This window comes from Lithobates pipiens, unplaced genomic scaffold, assembly GCF_037356315.1.
Source record: "Lithobates pipiens isolate NorthernLeopardFrog02 unplaced genomic scaffold, aLitPip1_a1.2 Scaffold_8, whole genome shotgun sequence".
Taxonomy (NCBI): Eukaryota; Metazoa; Chordata; class Amphibia; order Anura; family Ranidae; genus Lithobates; species Lithobates pipiens.
In genome coordinates, this window is record NW_027507903.1 from 682,483,233 (window position 1) to 682,510,308 (window position 27,076).

General features: G+C 45.9%; 1 protein-coding gene across 2 annotated transcripts in view; it reads right to left on the reverse strand.

Annotated features, from left to right (window-relative positions):
- Positions 1-27,076, reverse strand: part of LOC143962127 (mucosal pentraxin-like) — an 86,346-nt gene that overhangs the window by 16,243 nt on the left and 43,027 nt on the right. Inside the window, exons 1-2 of one of the 2 annotated variants that reach the window (XM_077471454.1) lie at positions 22,517-22,682; positions 4,391-4,452 (exon numbers count right to left, since the gene is read on the reverse strand). The exons of the other annotated variant lie outside the window; for it this stretch is intronic. Of the exons in view, the coding sequence (XP_077327580.1) occupies positions 4,391-4,448 (58 nt within the window). The 5' untranslated portion in view covers positions 4,449-4,452; positions 22,517-22,682. Of the gene's footprint in view, positions 1-4,390; positions 4,453-22,516; positions 22,683-27,076 lie in introns of those variants that run through there. 2 annotated transcript variants of the gene reach the window in all.

The window sequence follows — 27,076 nt, forward strand, 5'->3', positions numbered from 1 at the left end:
GCTCTTTAACCATGTGATCGGCTGCGTCCAATCACAGCCGGTCACATGTAAATGCGGAAGTGCCGTTAATTGGGGAGGAGTGCCGATCAGCAACATCTCCTCGCAGGGGAGACCAGGGCAGGTAATCAGGGCACTGAACATCAGTGCCCTGATTAAAGCAATGCCCCAGCAGTGCCCATTAGTGTCACCAATCACTGCCCATTAGTGTCACCAATCACTGTCCATCAGTGACATCAATCAGTGCCCATCAGTGACACCAATCAGTGTCGATTAGTTCCCCATGATTAAGCTCTGGGGGTGGAGTGAAACGTGTTGGGGGCATGGCCTGGTCGGAGTCCAGGCTGAAGTTCCCACTCCTTTTATTGCAGTAGGACATCATAGATGTGTGACTCCCAGGGGTTACCCTTCCTTTCTTGCCCATTAGTGATGCCAGTCAATGCAGCTTTTCAGTGCCTGCTCAACGGTGTTGCCCATCAATGCCCGTCAGTGCCTCCTATCAGTGCAGGTTCATCAACGAACATCAGTGAAGGAAAAAAATTACTTATTTTCAAAATTTACTGACAGAAGGGGGTGAACGTGCCCTGTATTGAAGTGTTTAAAGTAGTTCTAAACTCTAAGAGCCCTTTCACACTGGGGCATTTTTTTAGGTGCATTTGGGCTAAAACTAGCACCTGTAAAGCGCCTGAAAAACACCTCCCCTGGAGTCCCAGTGTGAGAGCCCAAGTGCTTTCACACTGGGGCAATGCGCTAGCAGGACATTTAAAAAAAATGTCCTGCAAGCAGCATCTTTGGGGCAGTGAAGAAGCGGTGTTTACACCACTCCTCCACCGATCCTTCCCATTGAAATGAATGTGTACAGCTGCCAAAGCGCCATGGCAGTGGCGCTACACGGGTGCATTTAACCCTTTATTCAGCTGCTAGCGGGGGTTAAAAGCGCCCTGCTAGCAGTCAAATAGCGCCGCTAAAATGACGGTAAAGTGCCGCTAAAACTAACAGCGTTTTACTGTCAATGACCGATCGACCGCCCGCCCGCCATAGTGTGAAAGCAGTCTAAATTTTTTTATTACTTGGATGCTTGCATCTAAGCATCCAAAATGGGCACTTCTGGTTTTCCAAGTTTGTAGACTTTAATAGAGTTTGTGGTTCATTTACGAACTTTTGCGATGTTCAAGAGCTCTGCCGCAAACCCAACCGGGTTCATATTTCATATTGTCCATGAAATAATACAATCTAATTGTTCCTTGTCTTTCTCTCCTACATTGTGGCTTTACCAATCTGTTTACAGAACATGCTGTCCAGCCACTGTACAATAATTGTGGCTAATTTCTATTTCAAGTTAAAACCTGTCTCTTCTCCCCCTCTTATATTGCTGTCAAACAAACCTGCTTACGCACTGTCCAGCCACTGAACAATATTTGAGGATATTGTCTCTCTCTCAGATAATACATTCTCTAGTTTTTATCAGAAGATTAAACCTGTTCACCTACTCTTCTGATGATAGGCAATTTCCTACCAAACACATACTTGAAGTCTATATTTGAAATAATTTGAAATTAATTCTGGACAGGAAATGGGAGAGGTTTGTGCAATGTTGGCTCAAAAACTATAAACTCAAAACTCATAAACTATGAAACTGTTTTGCCACTGACCAATTTCTGTGGAGTTGAGGGCTTTAGCTTTACTTTGTTTAAAAATAAACTTCCCTATAACTTTGAGATTCTGTATTGTGTAACAATGTGGTTCAACATGCTGGGCTGCTTGGCCGCCACATGTTCTCTTTAACCCATTCATGCCTGGACATGGGAGTGGATATGCTGATCATACTGAGATCCTCTGAACCTTGGGCTCCATGGGATATCCAGAGATCCTGGAAGCCTCTATTGCTCAACCATTTGTGTGAGCTCAACTCTTTGGAGACACCTGGCCCTGCTTAACCAGTATTCTCCAACTGTGCTTCCAAATACCCTCTATAGGCCTTACAGCAAAGAGCCCAACAGCAGCCCACACTGACACAATCCCTTTACCAGGAAATGTCTCAGAGCCCTACAATCCCTAGCCAGGGGTTGAAAGTAATCCAGAATGTCCTGTTCCCCTCATTCCCTTGCCTATCAGAGCCACCTATCAGTGCCACCTATCAGTGCCCATCAGTCCCATCTATCAGTGGTACCTTTCTTGGGTGCTATCTAGGTGGTAGATGACATCATAGGGGTATTCCTAGCTAGTGTTCCATTTAAGTCTAATTTCCTACCTAGTCACGCTACCCTCTCATCACCATCCATTACTCACACTCATCCATCCTCTTCTCTCTCCTTCTTAGATTAATTTCTATTGGGTCACCATTCATCCAATGTTCCAAATACTGGAGGGGGGGGGGGGGCACCAGAGAGCTGCCAGGATAAGTCATCCAGCCCTGGCCTCTAGCAACCCTGATCCAGATTCAGTGATGTAGCACTGACCCCCGAAGGAGCTGCTGGTTTTGTTGGGCTTACCATTACCTTCTTGTTTACTTCTCCATCTAGGGGTTTCCCGTGGTAGATGGCCCAAAGAATGTGGAAACTGACACTGAATCTTCTTTTGGGTTATTTATTTGTAACAGAAACAGAGTCTATCAATAAAGGGTAGAGGGTTAGGAATGAGTTTGGGTACTTAGATTGCAAAAATAATGGAATCCAGAGAATAAAGACCGTTTCACAGCTGGAGTTAACAACCCCTGGATAGACCTCCTCTCATTAGGCCTCGCAGCCAGTAGGGTGCTCAACAAAGTCTCTGCCACAGACTTGTGATGTACACTTGAGCGTTACTGAGGGACGTAGATAAATTTAAAGAGCTAACATACGGTTCCAGGTTCTCTCAGCCTATCCGGCAATACCATATGTGTGTTGATCCAGGTTGCATCCTTCAACTAAGCCTCCAGGTTGCATCCTTCAACTAAGCCTCCAGGCTCCTTCAGAGAAGCCAGCCTTGTGCATGGCCTTCTCCTGAAGAGTCCTCCCCTGGGGTTTCTCAGTTGCTGGGCCTCTCCCTTCAGATGAGATGGCACCGGACCACCCTTGGATCAGTAGGCCACAAAATCCAGTCAGGCCTCTCCCTGCAGTTGCGTCACCTCAGGCCAGCGGGCCCAAGACTCAGGATGCATGGTTCCACACCCCATGCCAGGAGGGCCATGGGGCTGGGTCAGGAGGACCACCAGAACCAAACAGATAGAAAATAAAAAGCTCCCCCGCCACGTGGTGTCCGTACCTTAAATACCACCTCCCAGAATTCACAGCAGGGAAACACTCCCACTGGGCTGGTTCCCGAGAGAACTGTTGGCATTCAATGCACCCAACTAAACTGCGTTTCTACTCTTGCGGGAGACAGCGACATCTGCGGTCAAGGAAAACCCACTGCTACCCAGCTGGACTGGTACTGAAACCATAAATTTAGAGAAATAGTCCTGAAACCCAACTGTGGTTTCAGGCAAATTAACTTTTGAAAGAACCATAGCGCCTGCTCGTCAGGAGCCAGCGCTACAGTGATTTAGGTTTATTCCTGGACAGACAAATGCTTTTACCTACACTACAGTTCTAGTAGCACACACTAGAGGGTGCTACAAAATAAAAATCTTTGGGTGCAATACTGACCTCCTCTTGGTGCTGTCCCCCACAAACTCATTGTTACTGAATCCTGTGTGGATCATTTGTAGGAGTAAGAACTTCCAACTGCCACCAAAGGAGATAATGAGGGCCTGTGATGTCACCAGATAAAATGTTTACATAATTTGTATTATTTAATATGTCAGGGGGGCTCCAGGGGGGTTGGGCTTTAAAGTGGTTGTAAACCTCTGAAACAAGAAATGAACAAAGCATATACTTCTATAGTGTGTACTTGCCTCAATCCAAAGCACCTCCTGTGATTTCTGTCTGCTCTCTCATTCCTCTGCTATCTGCATAAGTCCCTTTTGACAGGTAATACACCAAGGGATACTGGGAATGGCCCCTCCAATATACAGCAGGTGATTGACAGCCTAAACTGTACGATATTCCCTATGAGACTATGTTGAAGAGGGTGTGTCCATTCCCTCCACTCAGGTCTCAGATAACACTCAGCTCTCTGCTCTATGCTTTACAGTGTGCGTCATTAGATCATCATCGCCTGCCTTCTGGAGCTGAGAAATTGCTTTTACTCTTGGCTCAACCCAGAGATTTAAGGGCTGTAATTCAGTGAGAAGAACATTTTATTGGTCGGGTTGGGTGGGGGGCTCTTGAGAAGACAAGCTCTACCCGAGTGGAACCTCTTTAAATAAAGGAGAAATGGAAAAGCAGAGTAGTGTTTGAATAGCAGAGAAGATGGAATATTACAAGTCACTGATTTCCACTAGCAGTAAGTGTACACAGGTTCTACCACCTACCTTCCTGTGCAAGAGACACGGGGACCACCAACAGCAACACCAGCACACTCAGCTCCATCTCCCTGAGAACACAGAAACACAAAAGAGAAATAATAAATCTCTGCTTAGCATTTGTTAGTAGAAACGGACAATTTTTTTTACAGCCAAAGGTATGTGGACACCATCTTCAATGAGAGGCCACATAAGTCCCAACTAAAGAGGAGCTGAATGTTCAGTCCACACATAAGTCTGAACACGTCTCGTTCCATCGCTTCCATAATGCCGAATGACAGGTCTGGCAGATGACAGCTGATATATTTACAAAGCAGCTGGGCCTCCTGGGTGAGGTCACTGCCCAGATATGGAGATGACCATATCTGGTCAATGACATCACAAGGCACCAGTAATATCATATGGTCATGTCCACATATGGTCAATGATATCACCAGGGTAACCCAACCCCTGTCATCCTCCAGAGCCACCATTCAGCACAAGGGATGTGACAAACAAGATGTGTGTCGCAGACGGCATTTTTTTTCTTTTGGCAGGTCAGTGGGTGTTGGAATTTATGATTGATATGGATCTATATTTTATTTAAATTACTTGTTAAAGTCTATGTCTTTGTTTTTATTTACTATTTACATTTTTTTGTGAAAGAGTAGAATAGCTATGTATTCATTACTTATTCACATGGGGGGACAGTATCTGGGGGCCCCTGTCAGGACCTGGTTTAGCTGCTGGTGGCACTGTGGTTCCCAGAACTGAAGGGCACAGTTCCAGTGGCCACCAGTGGGTGTTTCCCAGCAGACAGAATCAGGTGGAGTCTAATTATTGTGTTCTCCTGTCTGCTGGGAGACACCCGCTGGTGGCCTCCAGAACTGCACCCTTCAGCTCTGGATATCACAGTGCCACCAGCAGGTGATCCAGGTATTGACGATAACATGACAGTGAAGTACAACAAACCAACAACCCAACTATAATACACTATATATAATGGGAGGAAGCTCTCATAAACAGGACAGAAGCAAGACTGGGACTGGGAATAAGGGGGAACAAGGGAAGCACAGATGGGGTAACAAGATACAGAACAACGCAGGGATCAAGATATTCAGCAAGCAGGCATAAGACTAACTCTGAAGCACTGTTGAAAAGTCAAGGAAGGGATTATATACATTCACAGTAGCCAGCATCAGGTGAAGTCTACTTACTGGGATCTGCTGGCTGCCGGGAGACACCTGCTTGTGGCCACTGAAACTGTTCCCTACAGCTCTGGTAACCATAGTGCCACCAGCAGGTGATCCAGGTCCTGACAGCCCCCCTTTTATTAAAGGGTGCTTCCAGATTCTAATAAGCTCTCTGCCCACAGACCCCCACAACCACCGGGCCAGTGTTGTGGGAAAGAGGCCCTTATCCTCAACAATATGGGCACAAGTTGCTTTTCCAGTGGGGTCTCTCCTTGGCAAGGCACCCTCACTGCCTCTTTCCTGGCCTGCCATGTTCTGATAGGGGTCTGGTGTGGACCTCATGCTTTTTTATTTTTGCATGGGGTTCTCCCATAAAATCCATACCAGGCAGGAAATAAAAGGCCCAAAATGTGCAACCACCATTAGGGATGGCCGAACGGTTCGCCCGGCGGTTGTTTCGCAGCGAATTTCGGCTGTTCGCCATCCGCCCGATAGGCGGACTATTGCCGCCGTTCGCCCGGCGGACTTACTGTGTAAAAGAACTTTGATCTATGATGACACATCCATCATGGGGTACAGGACAGCCAATTGAGACATTACAGCACATGGACACTTAGACATTCCCCCTAACTTATAAATAGACCCGATACGGCGGCCATTTTACATTCTTTCTTCTGTCACTATAGGGAGAGGTTGCTGTGTGGAGCAGGAAGAGATTGCAGTGACCCAAATCGCTAGCTATTTGATACACAAAAGTTCTTTTCAGGACTGGTATAGGTGTTAGGTGTAGTTCAGGATATAGGTTTGAGGCACTGCTGTGCTACTGATTTTTGCAGCAGCCTGTCTCTTGTCAGTGTAGAGAGAGGGACAGGACGCTGTGTGCTGCAGGGACAGTCAGTTTAATCATTAGCTGTTACTACTAGGTCCACAAAAGTGCTATTCAAGTTATTGTTCCAGCAGCCTCTGTTTTGTCAGTTTAAATAGGGACAGGCAGGAAGCTGTGTGTGAGGCAGTGAGGGACAGTCTGTTTAATCAGTAGCTGTTACTATTAGGTCCACAAAGGTTCTTTTCAGGACTGGTATGGTAATAGGCTTGTACACGTATAATATTCTTTCTTCCAAATATAGAAATAATATTATACTTGACTGCTGCCCTTCTGCTGCAGTAGTCCTTTATCAGTATAGGGACTGAGGTACAGTCTGCTAATCATTCACAACCTACTTGTTCCACAAAGGTCCTTATAAGGACTGGTAAGGTATAGGGTACTACAGTACATAGGGTTGAGTGAGGTACAGTCTGCTATTCCTTAAGGACTGGTATAGGTCCACAATACATAGGGTTGAGGTGCACTACTGCTGACTGCTGCCCTATAATGCAGCAGTCCTTTATCAGCATAGGGACTGAGGTACAGTCTGCTAATCATTCACAACCTACTAGTTCCACAAAGGTCCTTATAAGGACTGGTAAGGTATAGGGTACTACAGTACATAGGGTTGAGTGAGGTACAGTCTGCTATTCCTTAAGGACTGGTATAGGTCCACAATACATAGGGTTGAGGTGCACTACTGCTGACTGCCGCCCTATACTGCAGCAGTCCATTATCAGTATAGGGACTGAGGTACAGTCTGCTAATCATTCACAACCTACTAGTTCCACAAAGGTCCTTATAAGGACTGGTAAGGTATAGGGTACTACAGTACAAAGGGTTGAGTGAAGTACAGTCTGCTATTCCTTAAGGACTGGTATAGGTCCACAATATATAGGGTTGAGGTGCACTACTGCTGACTGCTGCCCTATACTGCAGCAGTCCTTTATCAGTATAGGGACTGAGGTACAGTCTGCTAATCATTCACAACCTACTTGTTCCACAAAGGTCCTTATAAGGATTGGTAAGGTATAGGGTACTACAGTACATAGGGTTGAGTGAGGTACAGTCTGCTATTCCTTAAGGACTGGTATATGTCCACAATACATAGGGTTGAGGTGCACTACTGCTGACTGCTGCCCTATACTGCAGCAGTCCATTATCAGTATAGGGACTGAGGTACAGTCTGCTAATCATTCACAACCTACTTGTTCCACAAAGGTCCTTATAAGGATTGGTAAGGTATAGGGTACTACAGTACATAGGGTTGAGTGAGGTACAGTCTGCTATTCCTTAAGGACTGGTATATGTCCACAATACATAGGGTTGAGGTGCACTACTGCTGACTGCTGCCCTATACTGCAGCAGTCCTTTATCAGTATAGGGACTGAGAGTTTTGTCACAGGGTCATTTAAAAAAATGACAGGCAGAGGAAGAGGCAGGCCCTTCCGCAGGGGTGGTAGGGGTAGGGCAGGAGCAACAGGCTTGAGCCAAAGTGGGAAGTTGCAGAAGGTGCGTTCAATTCATTTAAAGGACGCACCAGACTTGGTTGAGTGGCTCACTCAGCCTTACTCTTCTGCACCCTCCTCATCCTCTCGATCTACACCCTCTTCTTCACTCTCTGCTATGTGCACCCCAAATGTCACGTGGGTGCCCACAAGAGAGGAAGAGGAGGGGAGTTCAGAGGGAGATATGGACCAGCAGATAGGGAGGAGAAGCAGGAATAACTTACATTGCACAGGAGGGACAAAGCAGACTGCTAATGTATCAGGAGCGAGTCATCGACCATGTACGGTCACATCTGGTGCTCCCAGGACACCGGCACATGGCTCCGCAGTGTGGGCTTTTTTTAACGTGTCTGCTGCTGACAATGACGTTGCCATCTGCAATCTTTGCAATCAACGCATTAGTCGCGGTAAGCCCAACACTCACCTAGGGACGACCGCCTTAAGAAGGCACATGAGCAGCCATCACCGAGCCCAGTGGGAGCAACGAACACACAAAGCCACACTGCAGGCTCTCACCGTCCAGCCTCGTCTTCTACTTCTCCTTCTCCTCTCTCCTCACAATTTTCCTCCACTCCACCTTCCATCACGCCAAGCTCACGTTTTTCTGCAAAAAGGCAGGCTTCCGTGGGCCTAATGTTCGAGCGTAAAAAAATGATGACGCCGGATAACCCTCTTGCCCAACGGTTGAAGGCTGGCTTGTCAGAACTGATAGCCCGCCAACTACTGCCATATAAACTGGTGGACTCGGAGGCCTTTCGAAAATATGTGGCCATTGGAACACAACAATGGAAGGTCCCAGGAAGGAAGTATTTCTCAGAGAAGGGCATCCCAAAGCTATATGGCCATGTTCAGCGGCAAGTGAATGTATCTCTGGCACACAGTGTCGGTGCCAAGATACATCTGACCACAGACACGTGGTCTAGCAAACACGGGCAGGGAAGGTATATCACTTTTACTGCCCACTGGGTGAACCTTCTGACGGCCATCAAGCATGTAACCCGTGGCACCCGTGTAGATTTGGTTTTACCACCACGGATTGCATGCTGGCCTGGCTCTTCTTCTCCTCCTCCTCCTACTCCATCCTCCTTCCTCTCCTCCTCGGCTGACTCCTCCTTTTCCGCTGCTAGCGTCTCTTCCGCTGTGCCGCCCAAGCTCCCCAGAACTTATTCGACATGCCAGGTGAGACGTTGCCATGCCGTGCTGTGTCTGTTGTGCCTGGAAGCCAAGAGCCACACTGGCCCGGCACTCCTTTCAGCTATGCGTTCACAGGCAGATCAGTGGCTAACACCGCTCAATTTGACAGTTGGTAAAGTGGTGTGTGACAACGGTGCCAATCTGCTTAGTGCATTGAAACAGGGCAAAATCACGCACGTGCCATGCATGGCACACGTCTTAAACTTGGTCGTGCAGCGATTCGTTGTCAAATACCCTGGGGTCCAGGACATTTTGCGGCAGGCAAGGAAAATCTCGGCCCATTTCAGAAGATCTTACACGGCCATGGCTCGCCTTGCTGACAATCAGCAGCAACACAATCTGCCGGTCAGACGTCTTATTTGCGATTGCCCGACGCAATGGAACTCAACCTTCTATATGCTTGATAGGCTGCTCCAGCAGAAACGTGCAGTTAACGTCTACCTGTATGAACTCTGTGGCAGAACAGGTTCTGGGTAGCTGGGTTTTTTTTCACCGCACCAGTGGCTGCTCATGCGCGACGCATGCAGACTTCTGCGGCCATTTGAGGAGATCACCAAACTGGTCAGTTGCAGCCATGGCGCCATCAGTGACATGGTACCTTATGCCTTCTTTATGGAGCGTGCATTGCGTCGTGTCATTGATCAAGCTGTGGAGGAGCAGGAGCGGGTAGATGAGGAAGTCGCAATGCTGGATGAATTCCCAGGGGGGGCTACTCTATCTGAGACAAGTCAACAACAGGAGTCTGAAGAGGAGTCAGAGGAGGATGGTGCCGGGGCGGATGAGGAGGAGCAAGAAGAGCATGCTTTAAACCTTTCTCGGATCCCTGTTGTTGTGCCTGGATGGGGAGAGGAGAATGAAGAGGACAACATTATCCTGGATGATGAGCAGGAGCCAGGCCACCACACCGCTTCCAGTTTAGTGCAAATGGGGGCCTTCATGCTCCAGTGTTTTAATAGGGACCCCCATATAAAAAGTATAAGGGTCAAGGAGCAGTACTGAGTGGCAACGTACTTAGACCCACGGTACAAACACAAAATGGCGGAAATGTTACCGCCGTCACAGAGGGCTGTCAGAATGGAGCACTTCCAGGCCTTGCTTCGAGAAATGCTGCATTCTGCTTTTGCGTGCGCTGGCAGAGGAGCAATTCCCACTCCCAGAGAAGGAGTTGCAGGTACTAATCCAACAGTGCCTGCAAGAAAAGGCCGGTTTGAAGATGTGTTGGTGACTTTGGTTATGAGGTCATTCTTTCAGCCGACCCATCGACAGGTGTCATCCGGATCCAGCATCAGGGAACGCCTGGACCGTCAGGTGTCCGACTACATCGGTTTAACGGCAGATTAGGTTAACTCCTGTTTGAAGAGGTTGAGCGGTGTCATATTTCTACTGGGGCTGCTTATTATGAGGGGCTCCCACCATCCCTGTGCTGTGCTGACTTCCTCCTGGGGCTGCTTATTATGAGGGGCTCCCACCATCCCTGTGCTGTGCTGACTTCCTCCTGGGGCTGTACCTCTGCTGTGCATATTATGAGGGGCTCCCACCATCCCTGTGCTATGCTCATTATGAGGGGCTCCCACCATCCCTGTGCTATGCTCATTATGAGGGGCTCCCACCATCCCTGTGCTGTGCTGACTTCCTCCTGGGGCTGCTTATTATGAGGGGCTCCCACCATCCCTGTGCTATGCTGACATCCTCCTGGCGCTGCTTATTATGAGGGGCTCCCACCATCCCTGTGCTGTACTGACTTCCTCCTGGGGCTGTACCTCTGCTGTGCATATTATGAGGGGCTCCCACCACCCCTGTGCTATGCTCATTATGAGGGGCTCCCACCATCCCTGTGCTGTGATGACTTCCTCCTGGAGCTGCTTACGGTGCAGATGTCAGTGCTGTATATTACGGTGCTGGTGTCAGTGCTTTATGTCACGCTGCTGATGTCAGTGCTCTCTATCACGGTGCTGGTGTCAGTGCTGTATATCACGGTGCTGATGTCAGTGCTCTCTATCATGGTGCTGGTGTCAGATCACTCTATCACGGTGCTGTGCTGACTTCCTCCTGGGGCTGCTTACGGTGCAGGTGTCAGTGCTGTATATCACGGTGCTGGTGTCAGTGCTGTATATCACGGTGCTGGTGTCAGTGCTGTATATCACGCTGCTGATGTCAGTGCTCTCTATCATGGTGCTGATGTCAGTGCTCTCTATCATGGTGCTGGTGTCAGATCAATCTATCATGGTGCAGGTGCCATTGCTGTATGTCACGCTGCTGGTGATCATCCCCTGCACCCTCTTCTTTGCCTACCCTGACCTTCCCTCTCCTCCATTGCCTTCATGCGCTCCACAGTCCTGAACTGTCACAACAATTTCACATATAAAAAAAGAATGCTTGTAGTTGTCGATCCCAGATTCACCTCATACATGTGTTATGTCATTGGCCATGTGGTGGGACTATGTTTGCACAGCTAGTAATTATTTTGTGGCTGCAAATTTGACCTGTAGGTTTGCAAAGTTCGCCTCCCATTGAAGTCAATGGGGCCCGCCGCGAACGTTACAGTTCGCGAACTATCGGCCGCGTTCGTGAAACGTCCCGTCGGAAGTTCATCCATCACTACTAGGGATGAGCTTCGTGTTCGAGTCGAACGGGCGTTCGGGCATTCGCCGAATTCCGAACGTTTGGGCCGTTCGCAGCAAAATTCGTGTGGCCCACAATGCACTGCGATGGCGCAGTGCATTGCTGGCTCATGATTGGCCAAGCATGCACTGTGACCCCGCATGCTTGGCCAATCGCAGCGCCAGCAGCGAGGAGAGCCATGATTGGTCACGGGCGTCCTGCTTGTGGCCAATCATAGCTCAGGCTGTGTAGTGCACGCCCCACACTATATAAGGCCGCCTTTGAGGCGGCCTCGTGTAGTGTGTTGGCATCTGAAGCAGTGGGTGTTCTGTGTACCTTCAACACAGTACACACCAATCGTTTTTGGCTGATTTCCTATCTTGCTCTTGTGTAGTGGTTATTGTCTGTGCCCTGACCGCAGTATACACCACTATATTCACCTCACCTATATAGCTAGTGATCTATCTTTAATAATAGAGCTTGCAGTCAGTAGTGTTAGGAGATAGTGCGTGCTGTCTGCGTGCTCTGTACCCAGTACATACCGCTATAATCCACCTACATAGCTGTTCTCTATTTGGGCCCAATTGTCATCTGCGGGAGTTATTGGAAGTTGTGTGTGCCTCCGGCACAGCACAGTATACATCTGTATATACCCCTTTATCTCTGCTGTTCTATAAAAAAGGCATCTGCAGGAGTTTTTTGGTTCTGGGTGATGCCAGCAGCCCAATTTTTCTGCCCCTGTTTAACAGGGGCGTTTAATTACAATTTTTGATGCAATGCTTTGCAGCAGGGCTAATTCCTGCAATAAAACTAGAGTATATGGCAGAGGTTGCATTGTGGTGGCACCAGCACCAGTGCCTAAGGCCCACATTTTCTGCCCCTGTTTAACAGGGACATGTAATTACAATTCTTTTTTTTTTTTTTCAAATATAAAATTTATTGTATTTATCTCCGGTTGGGGGCATACCCCACAATACAAACAGAAAGAACAATTAGAGCCATAAATACAGAAAGCATTCCGGTATAAGAGAGAGTAACAACCCGAGTAGTGCAATGAAAGAAGACACGGTAAAGCAAATGGGTAGATAAGGGGTCCTTGCTTCCACGTGTAGTAAGCCGGAAGAAAAACCGTGGGGATGAGAGCTCATTGAAAGGGTACAGAAGCGGAGTACAGTTTCTGTGCCTCCTCCTCCTAAGCGAGGGGAGGAAGCCCAGAGTCGCCGGAGGTGTATAAGGGGAAGCATCAAGGAAGAACGGGGGTAGAGATAGAGAGAGAAAGAAAAAAAGGAAAACAAAAAGGGGGGAAAAAAGAAAGGGGGAAAGGAGGGGGAAAGAGGGCAGGGATAAACAGAGAAGGGAAGGGACAGTCAATAGACAGAGAGGCAGACATGGCGGTGGTGCAGGTCGACAGTTCCATAGTAGGCGAGCCAGGGGAGAGTCAGGGCTTCAGCAACGATTGGCCTTCAGTGGAGAATATGAACAAACACCAGATGTCCCAGGTTTTTTTATATATTTCTTGTTTGTGTTGTGCAGTAAGAATTAGGTCCTCCATTTTCCGTATATCCTCTATTTTCTGCAGCCATTGAGCCACAGTCGGGGGGGAGCTTAGTTTCCAGTGAAGGGGGATGCACGCCTTAGCGGCATTGAGGAGGTGACATATGAGTGATTTCCTACACAATTCTTGATATAATATTTCACAGGAGGGCCCCTTCCTGTGCCCACCCAGAGTAACGGTGAGGACTTATAGTGTTGTGGCACCAGCACCACAACCACCAAAGGTCAATTTTTCTACCACTGTTCAACAATGGCATGTAATTACAATTCTTGATATAATCGTTCACAGCAGGGCGCTCCAGCGCCCACCAAGAGTCACTTTGAGGGCTTACAATGTTGTGGCAAAACCAACACCTTGTTACGCCATTTCTGCAGAGCATATAGGGCAGGCCCCTACTTTCAAACATCCAACTTACAAACATCAGACAGCAGCAAGTGAGATGAAAAAAGATGGACGACAAAACAAATTATACAGGGGTGATAACCCTTCCCTATGTTTTCCAAAAAGCTTAAAAATAGTTTTTTTGACTGGAGCTACACTTTAAAAATGTACCAGTTGAAAATTACAAACAGATTCAACTTAACACAACAAACCTACACAGTCCCTGTCTTGTTTGCACCGCCTGTATACTGCTGTTCTGAGTATATAGGGCCTGGGGGCCACACGCATTTCCTTTTTTTAATATGGGTACGGGGTTCCCCTTAATATGCGTACAAGACCCAAATAGGCTGGTAATGGGCAGGGAGGGCTACCCATGCCATTTTTCTCAATGATTTTCAACCATATTGCAGGAACCAGATATAACATTAAAACCGCAAGCAGTTTTAAATGGTGTTATTTCCGTTTAATGTCATTTTGTGCAGGGACTGTTCTAAACACGGGAAACACGTGGCACTTCACAGGCATACTACAGACACCCCCCAGGCACCATATTTAAAGGAATATTTCACTTTTTTTTTCACTTTAATCGTCATTAAAATCAGTGCTCCCGCCAAAACGGCCGTTTTTAAAACCTTTTTTTGCAGTGACCCATGTCCCCTGAGGCAGGAGTCAGGTCCCCAAACCCTTTTTAGGACACTATCTTGCATATTAGCCATTAAAATTAGCACTTTCCATTTCAAACGTTCGAGTCCCATAGACTTCAATGGGGTTCTAACGTTCATTTCGAACGCGGGGTCCGTTCGAAAGTTCTGGTGCGAACCGAACCGGGGGGTGTTCGGCTCATCCCTAATCACTACTCGTTGTCAATAAACAAAATCTTCAAGAAGTGTATAGATAACTAGAGAAACATCTGCCACTGGCCTTTGTCTCCCCGGGGATATGTGATCTGGAGATCTAACGCTGTACGTTGATGTCTCGTATTGCTGGAACTTTTCTAACAACACAATTAAAATGTATTCTTCAAAATAAATAAATAGACAAAACTAATAAAAAAAATGCAAACTTTTCCTGCAAAAATGTGTGAATGTATTAGTTTTTGCAGTGTACAACAAATGTATCTTTTCAAACAACCCACAAAGAATTTAACAACAATTGGGCAACTTTCACACTGCACCATTGCAAAAAAGTGGTAAAAATGTATATGTGTATTTGCAGCGTTTTTGTTGATTTTGTATTTCGTTTTTGCCATGTTTCCAGTACTTTATAATACATCTGTGAAAAAAGGGCGTGTGACTCAAAAACCGCACCAAAAACGCAACCGCGGTTGCATTTTTGATGTGCTTTCCATTTATTTTAATAGGGTGGTGTATTTTTAGGGGCTTTTTATTTTTTATTAAAGCACCAAACATGCACCAAAACTGCAGCAAGCAGGATTTTACAAAACGCTGATTTTACAAAATTGATCGGTGTGAAAAGTTTCGTAAGATTTCAGGGTCTTGTGTTTTTCTTCCGCTTTTTTTTTAATGTAAAAGCGGAAGAAAGACAGATCAGTGGGAAAGCAGCATAAAGTAGACTCCATGGAGTGAAGATTGGTCACGTAGCCTATAATCTTTTGCCCAGTCAACAATTATATTTTTTTTAAGGTGACCCTGGCCTTTAACAAAGATCAGCTGCAGCAGAATGCAAAGACGGAGATGGAAGGACGTTCTGACAGACAGATATTTTCAGAAGAATACAAATATCTGGATAAAAGATTTCTGTATATGGTGACCCCTCCTCCTAGGAGTACAGATATCAGGATAATAGATTTCTGTATATGGTAACCCCTCCTCCTAGGAGTACAGATATCAGGATAATAGATTTCTGTATATGGTGACCCCTCATTCTAGGAGTACAGATAGTAGGATAATAGATTTCTGTATATGGTGACCCCCTCCTCCTAGGAGTACAGATATCGGGATAAAAGATTTCTGTATATGGTGACCCCTCCTCCTAGGAGTACAGATATTGGGATAATAGATTTCTGTATATGGTGACCTCTCCTCCTAGGAGTACAGATATCAGGATAATAGATTTCTGTATATGGTGACCCCTCCTCCTAGGAGTACAGATATCGGGATAATAGATTTCTGTATATGGTGACCCCTCCTCCTAGGAGTACAGATATCAGGATAATACATTTCTGTATATGGTGACCCCTCCTCCTAGGAGTACAGATATCAGGATAATAGATTTCTGTATATGGTGACCCCTCCTCCTAGGAGTACAGATATCGGGATAAAAGATTTCTGTATATGGTGACCCCTCCTCCTAGGAGTACAGATATTGGGATAATAGATTTCTGTATATAGTGACCCCTCCTCCTAGGAGTACAGATATCAGGATAATAAATTTCTGTATATGGTGACCCATCCTCCTAGCAGTACAGATATCAGGATAATAGATTTCTGTGTATGGTGACCCCTCCTCCTAGGATTACAGATATCGGGATAATAGATTTCTGTATATGGTGACCCCTTCTCCTAGGAGTACAGATATTGGGATAATAGATTTCTGTATATAGTGACCCCTCCTCCTAGGAGTACAGATATCGGGATAATAGATTTCTGTATATGGTGACCCCTCCTCCTAGGAGTACAGATATCGGGATAATAGATTACTGTATATGGTGACCCCTCCTCCTAGGAGTACGGATATCGGGATAATAGATTTATGTATATGGTGACTCCTCCTCCTAGGAGTACAGATATCGGGATAATAGATTTCTGTATATGGTGACTCCTCCTCCTAGGAGTACGGATATCGGGATAATAGATTTATGTATATGGTGACTCCTCCTCCTAGGAGTACAGATATCGGGATAATAGATTTCTGTATATGGTGACTCCTCCTCCTAGGAGTACAGATATCGGGATAATAGATTTCTCTATATGGAGTGAATTAAAAGAGAAGTATGTTTTTTTTTTTCCTCCCCCTTATATAATTACCTAGGTGGATGCAGCATGGGACCAATGCGGCATCTGTCCCCTGGCATCTCTACACTGAGAACCGAGCCATCGAAAATCACTGATGGCTCGGTTCTCACAGTTCCCCCGAGAGGAGAGCTGGTGACTGTTAATCAGCAGCTCTCCTCTCTGCTCCTCCATGCTCACTGGAGCGCTGAGCTGTGGAGGGGCGGCTAGCTGAGAGCCTGAGACAGGCATCAGTCCAGGCACCTGGCGGATTCAGACTTCATTGTCGGTGCCTGGATTGATTCCAGTGACGTCAGCAAAGAGCGGACTTCAGACCTCTCTCTGCTGAAAACGGGTCACAGGAGTGCAAAACAAATTGCACCCCTGTGACCCTTAGGAGAAGCCCAGCCAAACGAGCTCAGGCTGGACTTCTCCTTTATCCCTCCTTCTAGGTTCCTGGCCATCATGCTGACTTCTAAATTCTCTGATCTGCATTCTCATTATTTGTGTCTTAACTTTGATCTCTTTGTTGTCGATCTGGTTAAATCATTTTTCTTTTTTCCTACCCCCGCCCTCTCAGTGCTCAGAAGATCCTCCTGGTAATGGTGATATGAGAAGATAGAGGCGTCTTATACCATCTGTTTCTTGCTCAGACCCCCCCCCCCCCCCCACCCCGCCCTCCCGTGAGATCGCAATTGCACAAAACAAGAGTCAAAAGAACAGGAACCTCTTAGACCAAGAGAGAAAATGTCACATAATAGGAAATGGTTGTACTGTAAGCACTGGCCCTTTCATCTCCATGGGTAATCCAAGCCTTCCAGACCAGACCTGATGTGGAAGATTCCATTTTTTTTCTCCAGTTTTTGGATCCCACCATCACCCCATCTTAACTTACCTGACCCTGATAGAAACATCACCAGGTGGGGTCAGGGCCGTTTTTAAGGCAGGGAAAAAGGGGCAGCTGCCCTGGGCCCTGTCATTGTTGTGGGGCCCAAAACAGCTGCCTCATACTTGCCAACTATCCTGGTTTAAATTCTCTCGTCCCTTGAGGTTTTGGTCCTGTGCTGTGTCCCAATATCTGAGTGTGAAGTGCTGCTACTAATGCTCTGCCCTATTTTTTGTACAGATGACTCACCTGCAGACTCTGTGTTGACATGTAAATTACAGGCATTCATATGTATATAGCGGCGGCATTGATATGTAAATAGCGGCGGCCGGCGGACTTGATATGTATAGCCACAGTAATCTCTAGCAACCAATCAACAAGCAGAAACCATGTGCTGTAACCTCTAGTAACTAATCAGTGAGCTGTAATGTGTGCTGTAACCTCTAGCAACCAGTCAGTGAGCGGTAATGATACACTGTAACCTAAGCAAACAATCACAATAGCTGCCTGATTTGATTCAGAAAACTGATTTTGAGTCTAGCTGCTATTTATTGTATGTCTCAGAGCAGGTGGAGAGCAAAACTGCATGGGGGGGGCCCCAAGAAAAGTTTTGCCCAGGGTCCAATCAGTATTAAAGACGGCCCTGGGTGGGGTACAACAGGGTAAGGTTAGCAAAATGTACCTGTCATTCAGCAAGTGTCTCTTGACAGGACAGGTCGTGTTTGGTGGGCGGAGGGTTTGCGGGTTGGCATTCATCAAGATTGTTGTTGGACCTACTTCAGGGGACATTTATACGTTTTTTTCATAAAGGACTTGCCAAAAACTGCCTACGGGTTTTTAGTTTTTTTTCGTTTGCCCATTTTTTGTCGAGTGAGTAGGGGTACTATGTACCCAATGTAGAAGAAAACGAATAGCAGGGTGCTGAGGTCCGTATCAAATGAAAAAAAAATTTGGCATTCATCAAGATTGATGTTGGATCTACTTCAGGGGACATTTATAAAAAATTTTCATAAAGGACTTGCCAAAAACCGGCTCTGGGTTTTTCTTCTTTTGTTTTCCCATTTTTTTGTTGAATGAGTAGGGGTAATAGGTACCCAATGTAGAAGAAAGGCAATAGCAGGGCGCTGAGGTCAGTATCAAATGAAAAAAAAACACATTGAAGTTAGCATGAAACAGCATGGATGGGGAATGCCTGAGACCAAGCAGCTGCGATCAGTGTGAGGCTGTAGGCCTCACTGAGCAAACAGAGACCAAAGATGACAGCGAGGCCAGCCAACTCAAAGTATGGATATTAGCGGCGGTGTTCTAGGCTGCACACGAGGATGGCAGCTGTCAAAATGCCTGGTGGATATTGGGAAAGGGGGTGTGCATGACTTGTTTCCCGGAGACTTTGCCCTCTTCATCAAATGCACTATATACCCAACATGGGAGGGATCTTGTTAAAGGGGGCTTCCAAATTCCAATAAGTAAACCCCCTTCCACCCTTACAACTACATGTCCAGGGTCTTGGGGAAAAGACCCTGGTTCTCATCAGCATGGTGGCAAGATCCTGTGGGGAAGATCTCCACCCCCAAAGCCCCCCCCCCATGTTAAGGGCATGTAGCCTGGTATGGTTCAGTAAAGGGGGCGCTATCTCGCCCCCCCTTTTCTGAGCTTTCTCAGATAACTGTCTGGTATGGATTTTTTTTTTTTTTGGGGGGGGGGGGGGAATGTCATTTTTTAAAAACAATTCGTGCAGCACAGTGGTGTAGTGGTTAGCACTCTCACCTAGCAGTAAGAAGGGTCGCTGGTTTGAATCCCAACCACACCACTACCTGCCTGGAGTTTGCATGTTCTCCCTGTGCCTGCGTGGGTTTCCTCCGGGTACTCTGGTTTCCTCCCACACTCCAAAGACATGGAGGTAGGTTAATTGGCTTCTGTCCAATAAATTCACCCTAGTATATGAATGGGGACCTTGGATTGTGGGCTCCTTGAGGGTAGGAATGGAAGTGAGTGTGCAATGTAAAGGGATAGGGACAATTGTAGACACTCCCTCGGGTTGAACTGCATGGACTGGTGTCTTTATTCAACCTTACTAACTATGTAACTATGGTGTGGGGCTCCCCTCAAAATTCATACCAGAACTTACAAGTCTGGTATGGATTTGGGGGGGGGGGGGGGCACGCTGTTTTTTTTGTTTTCTTAATTTTTTAATGCTGCACTTCTTTTGTTTTTATTCTTTCCTGTCAGCGGTGAATCTTTCTGACAGCAGATGAGTCATGGTTGGTAAGGATTTGGCAGCCACCTGCTCTTCTTTAACAACCAGCTATTCCAAATTAAACAAAACAAATGCCGAAGATACGAAACAAATTCTGAAAAAGCATTGGTTCAATTAATGAAAGCATCCAAAATTGAATTCTTCATTTAACAAATGCATCTGAACCGAAACCAAAATTTCCAGCGTGCACATGTCTCTAAAACCTTCATATTCATATTTCGTAATGGAAGCACTGATGAGACTGGAATCACAGAGCACTATGGGGGTCTTTTTCCAGTATAAATGTCTTCATACAGCTTCCCCCTGGGATTCTCACTTTTTTTTTTTCATTTAAATCCGATTAAAACCATGTGTGAGTCTTGGGAGAACGCTGTGTAGAAAAACCTTTATAGATGGACCCCTATGGGTTTTCTAGAGACAGAGAAGAAGGTGCTTGCCTTCAGACTGTCTCTCTTTAATTGAACCTCTATTACTGTCTGAACAGAGAAAGCAGGGAAGGGGAGGGAAGGGTCTATTATTCAATTGGTGGTTTTGCCTTTTCATGCTGCATCCACTATCGGAATCTTGCTTGGTTTCCTCACACAATTCCAATATATACCGGAATGGTAACCATCCTCTGGAGGACAGGGACTGGTGAGACTGGATCTAATTATTCTCTACAATAAAGGCTGAGTTTACATTTTTCATAAACCGGTCCATGCAGACAAGGGGCCACAGTGGTTTAAAAAGCCCTGTGTCATTTGTAAATATATTGTGTAATGCAAATTTCATAATTGTAGGTCTTTTCCACCAACAGAGAAGCCCAGATGAAATGCTCCCAATGTTTCCTTCCCTACGTCCCGTCTTATTTCCAGGACAAAGCAGACATTGAGCACCCCCCATCCCCTTCACATCACTTGCCTGATATAAAAGCCATCCTTGCACAGTGCACTCTCTCCTCTCCTATCCCAGCAGTGGCTGAGCTCAGTGGTGACCTTCCTTCTAAGGGTGTTGGGTTCCTGACTGTTCTGGCCTGACTTCTGGGTTTAATGTTGTTGGTCACTGACCAGAATCAAGAATGATTAGGATCGCGGCCTGACTTCTGGGTTTAATGTTGTTGGTCACTGACCAGAATCAAGAATGATTAGGATCGTGGCCTGACTTCTGGGTTTAATGTTGTTGGTCGCTGACCAGAATCAAGAATGATTAGGATTGTGGCCTGACTTCTGGGTTTAATGTTGTTGGTCACTGACCAGAATTAAGAATGATTAGGATCGTGGCCTGACTTCTGGGTTTAATGTTTTTGGTTTCACTGACCAGAATCAAGAATGATTAGGATTGTGGCCTGACTTCTGGGTTTAATGTTGGTGGTCGCTGACCAGAACCAAGAATGATTAGGATTGTGGCCTGACTTCTGGGTTTAATGTTGTTGGTCGCTGACCAGAACCAAGAATGATTAGGATTGTGGCCTGACTTCTGGGTTTAATGTTGTTGGTCACTGACCAGAATCAAGAATGATTATGATCGTGGCCTGACTTCTGGGTTTGATGTTGTTGGTCACTGACCAGAATCAAGAATGATTATGATCGTGGCCTGACTTCTGGGTTTGATGTTGTTGGTCACTGACCAGAATCAAGAATGATTAGGATTGTGGCCTGACTTCTGGGTTTAATGTTGTTGGTCACTGACCAGAACCAAGAATGATTAGGATCGTGGCCTGACTTCTGGGTTTGATGTTGTTGGTCACTGACCAGAATCAAGAATGATTATGATCGTGGCCTGACTTCTGGGTTTGATGTTGTTGGTCACTGACCAGAATCAAGAATGATTAGGATCGTGGCCTGACTTCTGGGTTTAATGTTTTTGGTTTCACTGACCAGAATCAAGAATGATTAGGATTGTGGCCTGACTTCTGGGTTTAATGTTGTTGGTCACTGACCAGAATCAAGAATGATTAGGATTGTGGCCTGACTTCTGGGTTTAATGTTGTTGGTCGCTGACCAGAATCAAGAATGATTAGGATCGTGGCCTGACTTCTGGGTTTAATGTTGTTGGTCACTGACCAGAATCAGGAATGATTAGGATCGTGGCCTGACTTCTGGGTTTAATGTTTTTGGTTTCACTGACCAGAATCAAGAATGATTAGGATTGTGGCCTGACTTCTGGGTTTAATGTTGTTGGTCACTGACCAGAACCAAAAATGATTAGGATTGTGGCCTGACTTCTGGGTTTAATGTTGTTGGTCACTGACCAGAATCAAAAATGATTAGGATTGTGGCCTGACTTCTGGGTTTAATGTTGTTGGTCGCTGACCAGAATCAAGAATGATTAGGATCGTGGCCTGACTTCTGGGTTTAATGTTTTTGGTTTCACTGACCAGAATCAAGAATGATTAGGATTGTGGCCTGACTTCTGGGTTTAATGTTGTTGGTCGCTGACCAGAATCAAGAATGATTAGGATCATGGCCTGACTTCTGTGTTTAATGTTGTTGGTCACTGACCAGAATCAAGAATGATTAGGATTGTGGCCTGACTTCTGTGTTTAATGTTGTTGGTCGCTGACCAGAACCAAGAATGATTAGGATCATGGCCTGACTTCTGTGTTTAATGTTGTTGGTCACTGACCAGAATCAACAATGATTAGGATTGTGGCCTGACTTCTGGGTTTAATGTTGTTGGTCACTGACCAGAACCAAGAATGATTAGGATTGCTTATTTTTCTCATCCTCATACCTATCCAGGACAATCAAACATATTCAGCTTAGTTCCCCAGCTTTGTGTGTTACCTGCAATCCCTGTGTACGGTGTTGTTGGTCTGGTTGAAGCCTTCTCCCTTTGTCCAGTCTCAGCCCTCAGAAGTTCCTCCTGGTAATGGTGAGATGAGAGGGTGGAAGGGTGTTATAAAGTTCCGTCCTCAATAATAACTCCTCCTCCGACCTCTAGCAGCGCGATCGGCATTTCTCAAAAACTGAAATGATACAACAAGAACCTCATTGTTCACCACAAAAAGAGAAACGAAAACCTACACAATGTGTACTGTAATCAAAGTGACATACAATCTACTTTTATCTTTAGTCCCTCAATTACACAGCTCAGATATCTTATAAAAAAAAACACCCCAATAGAACTACAGACTGGGAATTTCCCAAGAATGCAAACAACATATAGTATATCTCCCTATTAAATCTACTCCTTGTCCTCCATCAATGAGATCTCCATTATGTCAAGGAAGGTTATAAAATATTAAAATATTAAAATAATCCACTTACGTATTTACTCTGTGCGTGCCGAATTTACTTTCCTGACAAGGCTTTTATAATGTGTCATGTATTTTGTTATACTGTTCCAAACATCTTACTATTGGTCCCGACATTTGTATGGTGCCCCCCGGAGTCAAAACTTTGTATAACCACCTTTCGCTGCAATTACAGCTGCTTTTTGGGGGTGTCTCTACCAGCTTTGCACATCTAGAGAGGACATTTCTGCCCATTCTTCTTTGCAAAATATCTCAAACTCTGTCAGATTGGATGGAGAGCGTCTGTAAACAGCAATTTTCAAGTCTTGCTACAGATTCCCATAGATTGGATTTAGGCCTGGACTGTGACTGGGCCATTCTAACACATGAATATGCTTTGATCTAAACCATTCCATTGTAGCTCTGGCTGTATGTTTCGGGTCGTTGTCCTGATGGAAGGTGAATCTCCACCCCAGTCTCAAGTCTTTTGCAGACTCTTAGCCCTTGTACACACGGTCGGACATTCCGACGGAAAATGTCCAATCAGACCGTGTTGTTGGATAATTCGACCATGTGTGGGCTCCATCGAACTGTTTCCGTCGGAATATCCGTCCGACAAAGTTTTACAGCTGGGCTATAAAATTTTCAACATGGTCCGATGGGACTTTGTCCTATCGTTTGTAGAGAATTCCCATCAGACAAAGTGCCACGCATGCTCAGATCAAATTCCTAGACAAAAGCTATTGGCTACTAGCCTGAACGTAGTCCCGTCGTAACAAAATAACGTCATCATGTTCTGAACGATCGGATTTTCCGACAACTTTGTCCGACCGTGTGTATGTAACAGTTTCGGAACAAAATCCGTCGGACAAAATCCGTCGGACAAAATCCACCGGATTTGGTTGTCGGAATGTCCGACCGTGTGTACAAGGGCTAACAGGTTTTCTTCTAATATTGCCCTGTGTTTGTCTCCACCCATCTTCCCATCAACTCTGACCAGCTTCCCTGTCCCTGCTGAAGAAAAGCACCCCCACCACATGATAGTGCCACCACCATGTTTCATGGTTGGGATGGTGTGTTCAGGGTGATGTGCATTGTTAGTTTTCCGCCACACATAGTGTTTTGCTTTTAGGACAAAAAGTTAAATTTTATTCTCATCTGACCAGAGCATCTTCTTGCACATGTTTGCTGTGCCCCCTTTTGGCTTCTCGCAAACTGCAAATGGGACTTCTTATGACTTTCTTTCACCAATGTCTTTCTTCTTGTCACTCTTTCATAAAGGGAAGATCTGTGGAGAGACGAATAATAGTTGTCCTGTGGACAGATTCTCCCACCTGAGCTGTGGATCTCCTGCAGCTCCTCCAGAGTTACCATGGACCTCTTGGCTCTTCTCTGATGAATGCTCTCCTTGCCCGGCCGGTCAGTTTAGGTGGACGGCCATGTCTTGGTAGATTTGCAGTTGTGCCATACTCTTTCCATTTTCAGGTGATGGATTGAACAGAGCTCCGTGAGATGGTCAAAGCTTTGGATATTTTTTTACAACCTAACCCTGCTTTATAATTCTCCACAACTTGGAAAAAACAAAACAAAAAAAACGTTACTTCTCTTTTAAATACTCAGACCAGGCCTTTGTCATCAACAACCACGCCATGTGCAAAGTGACTTTGATGGTGATTTTGATGCTGCCATCTGATTAGTAATTTGTGTTACCAAGCAATAGACATGGGCGCCGTCAATAAATTAGTTTTGTTCTGTTCCGTTACGATTCGTATTAAAATTAATTCGTACTTCGTATTTCGTGTCCGAAATTCTGTTTAGTTTCGTACGAAATACGAATTGCCGTTAGGTTCGTTAATTTATATGAACGACGTTCGTTATGATGAATTTAAAGGCAAAAATATACCTCAATATGACAGTCGATGCTGATGGAAGTTTGGTTTTTATCCGAAATACGAAATACGAAATTCCGTTGAAGAATTTCCTATCCGAAATACGAAGTTTCATTAGATGAGAAAGAGAGAAGCGGATTGTCTGCCATGCACCGCTGGTTCAGTTTGCGCCTGCTCCTCCTGGGGCTGCTTATTATGAGGGGCTCCCACCATCCCTGTGCTGTGCTGACTTCCTCCTGGGGCTGCTTATTATGAGGGGCTCCCAGCATCCCTGTACTATGCTGACTTCCTCCTGGGGCTGTACCTCTGCTGTGCATATTATGAGGGACTCCCACCATCCTTGTGCTGTGCTGACTTCCTCCTGGGGCTGTACCTCTGCTGTGCATATTATGAGGGGCTCCCACCATCCCTGTGCTGTGCTGACTTCCTCCTGGGGCTGCTTATTATGAGGGGCTCCCACCATCCCTGTGCTGTGCTTACTTCCTCCTGGGGCTGCTTATTATGAGGGGCTCCCACCATCCCTGTGCTATGTTGACTTCCTCCTGGGGCTGCTTATTATGAGGGGCTCCCACCATCCCTGTGCTGTGCTGACTTCCTCCTGGGGCTGCTTATTATGAGGGGCTCCCACCATCCCTGTACTATGCTGACTTCCTCCCCTCATAATGAGAGAGGTACAGCCCCAGGAGGAAGTCAGCATAGCACAGGGATGGTGGGAGCCCCTCATAATAAGCATAATGACTGAGTTGTCGTTGATTCGACGACAACTGATCCGAAATCCGTAAACAAAAATTTGCATTCCGTACAGAATTCGGACGCACGGCAATTCGTATTTCGGATCCTCCCGAACGTACGAATTTTGGGAAATTCGGACGAATTTGAGATTCGTACGAAACGAATCGCACATGTCTACCAAGCAATTGAAGAGGTGTATCTGATAAAGTGGCCTGTGAATGTATGTGGGTTTTTAATAAGTCTAGATAGCAGTTTGCCTGGTGTGTTACCAAATCTATGTAGTTGAACTTCCAAGTATGATTGCTATATCTTTTCTTGTTGTTCTGCCCAAAGCTCAAATTGATGTTTGGCTGCATATCAGGCTTTCTTGTGCTCCAGAGAGTCAGAGCTGGCCAAGTTACATTGTGCTTGCCGTAGCTGTTTGCTGGCCTGTTTGTAATGGTTTAGTGAGGCTTTTTTAAAGGAGGTTGTGTATGCAATTATCTTGCCCAGAAGGACAGAATTGCCTTCTTCCTAAAATAGTATTGGGTTACTTGTGTGCTCCTGATTGTGTGTTTTATAGTCTATCCAGGCTGTGCAGAGGTGGTGTAAAAAGTCTTCATTGTGGGCCAAATATGTGGAGAACCTCCATAATTTGGAGGTTGTGTGCACCTGCAGTGCATCTAGTGTTAAAGATACAGGAGAGTGGTCCAAATTAACCTGCTCATGAATATCGGATTCCCAGATGGTAAGGAGTAGTGAGGAGGAGCAGAAAAGGTAGTCTAGTCTAGCCAATGAGTCGTGTGAAGGGGAATAGAAGGTATATACCTTGTCTGTAGGATGGATAAGGTGCCGAGAATCTTCAGTGCTGACATCATGGATGATGGTGGGGATTCTCAAGGGAAAGGCAATTTATCCATGTCGGCAGATTTGTGCTTGCATTGCGGGATCTACAATCTTCATCTGGGTGCATTAAAGTGTTAAAATCCCCCCCCCCCCCCACTATTTGTAGCGGTGTTGGGTTTGGTCATGTTCTGAAAATAGGTCACGTTAGGGGAGTTGGGTGTGTATACTTGGAAACTATGTTCAGTGCAGCAGAGTCTGCCGCATCCTTCCCACTGCAGATGTTAGCAGCCCACGTTGTCACAATCTGGAAACCAAGCAAGGATCCGAGTACCCCTGCCAACCTTCCTCCCATATCCCCATACATCAAGCTTTTAACTGGACGACTCCTAGACATCCTTCCCACAGTGATTAAACCAGACCAACTAGGCATTACTAAAGGTAGGCAAGCCTCAGACTAGAGTTGCCACCTCATCCCTTTAAACCCGAACACATGTGAATTACACAGGTTCTGAGGCTAATTGAATGCAGATAAGGCACCAAGTCAGTTTAATTACCACCTTAATTGGCCAAAGAACCTGTGTAATTCATATGTGTTCGGTTTTAAAGGGATGAGGTGGCAACCCTACCTCCGACACCACCAGATAAATAATAAACATCATACACCA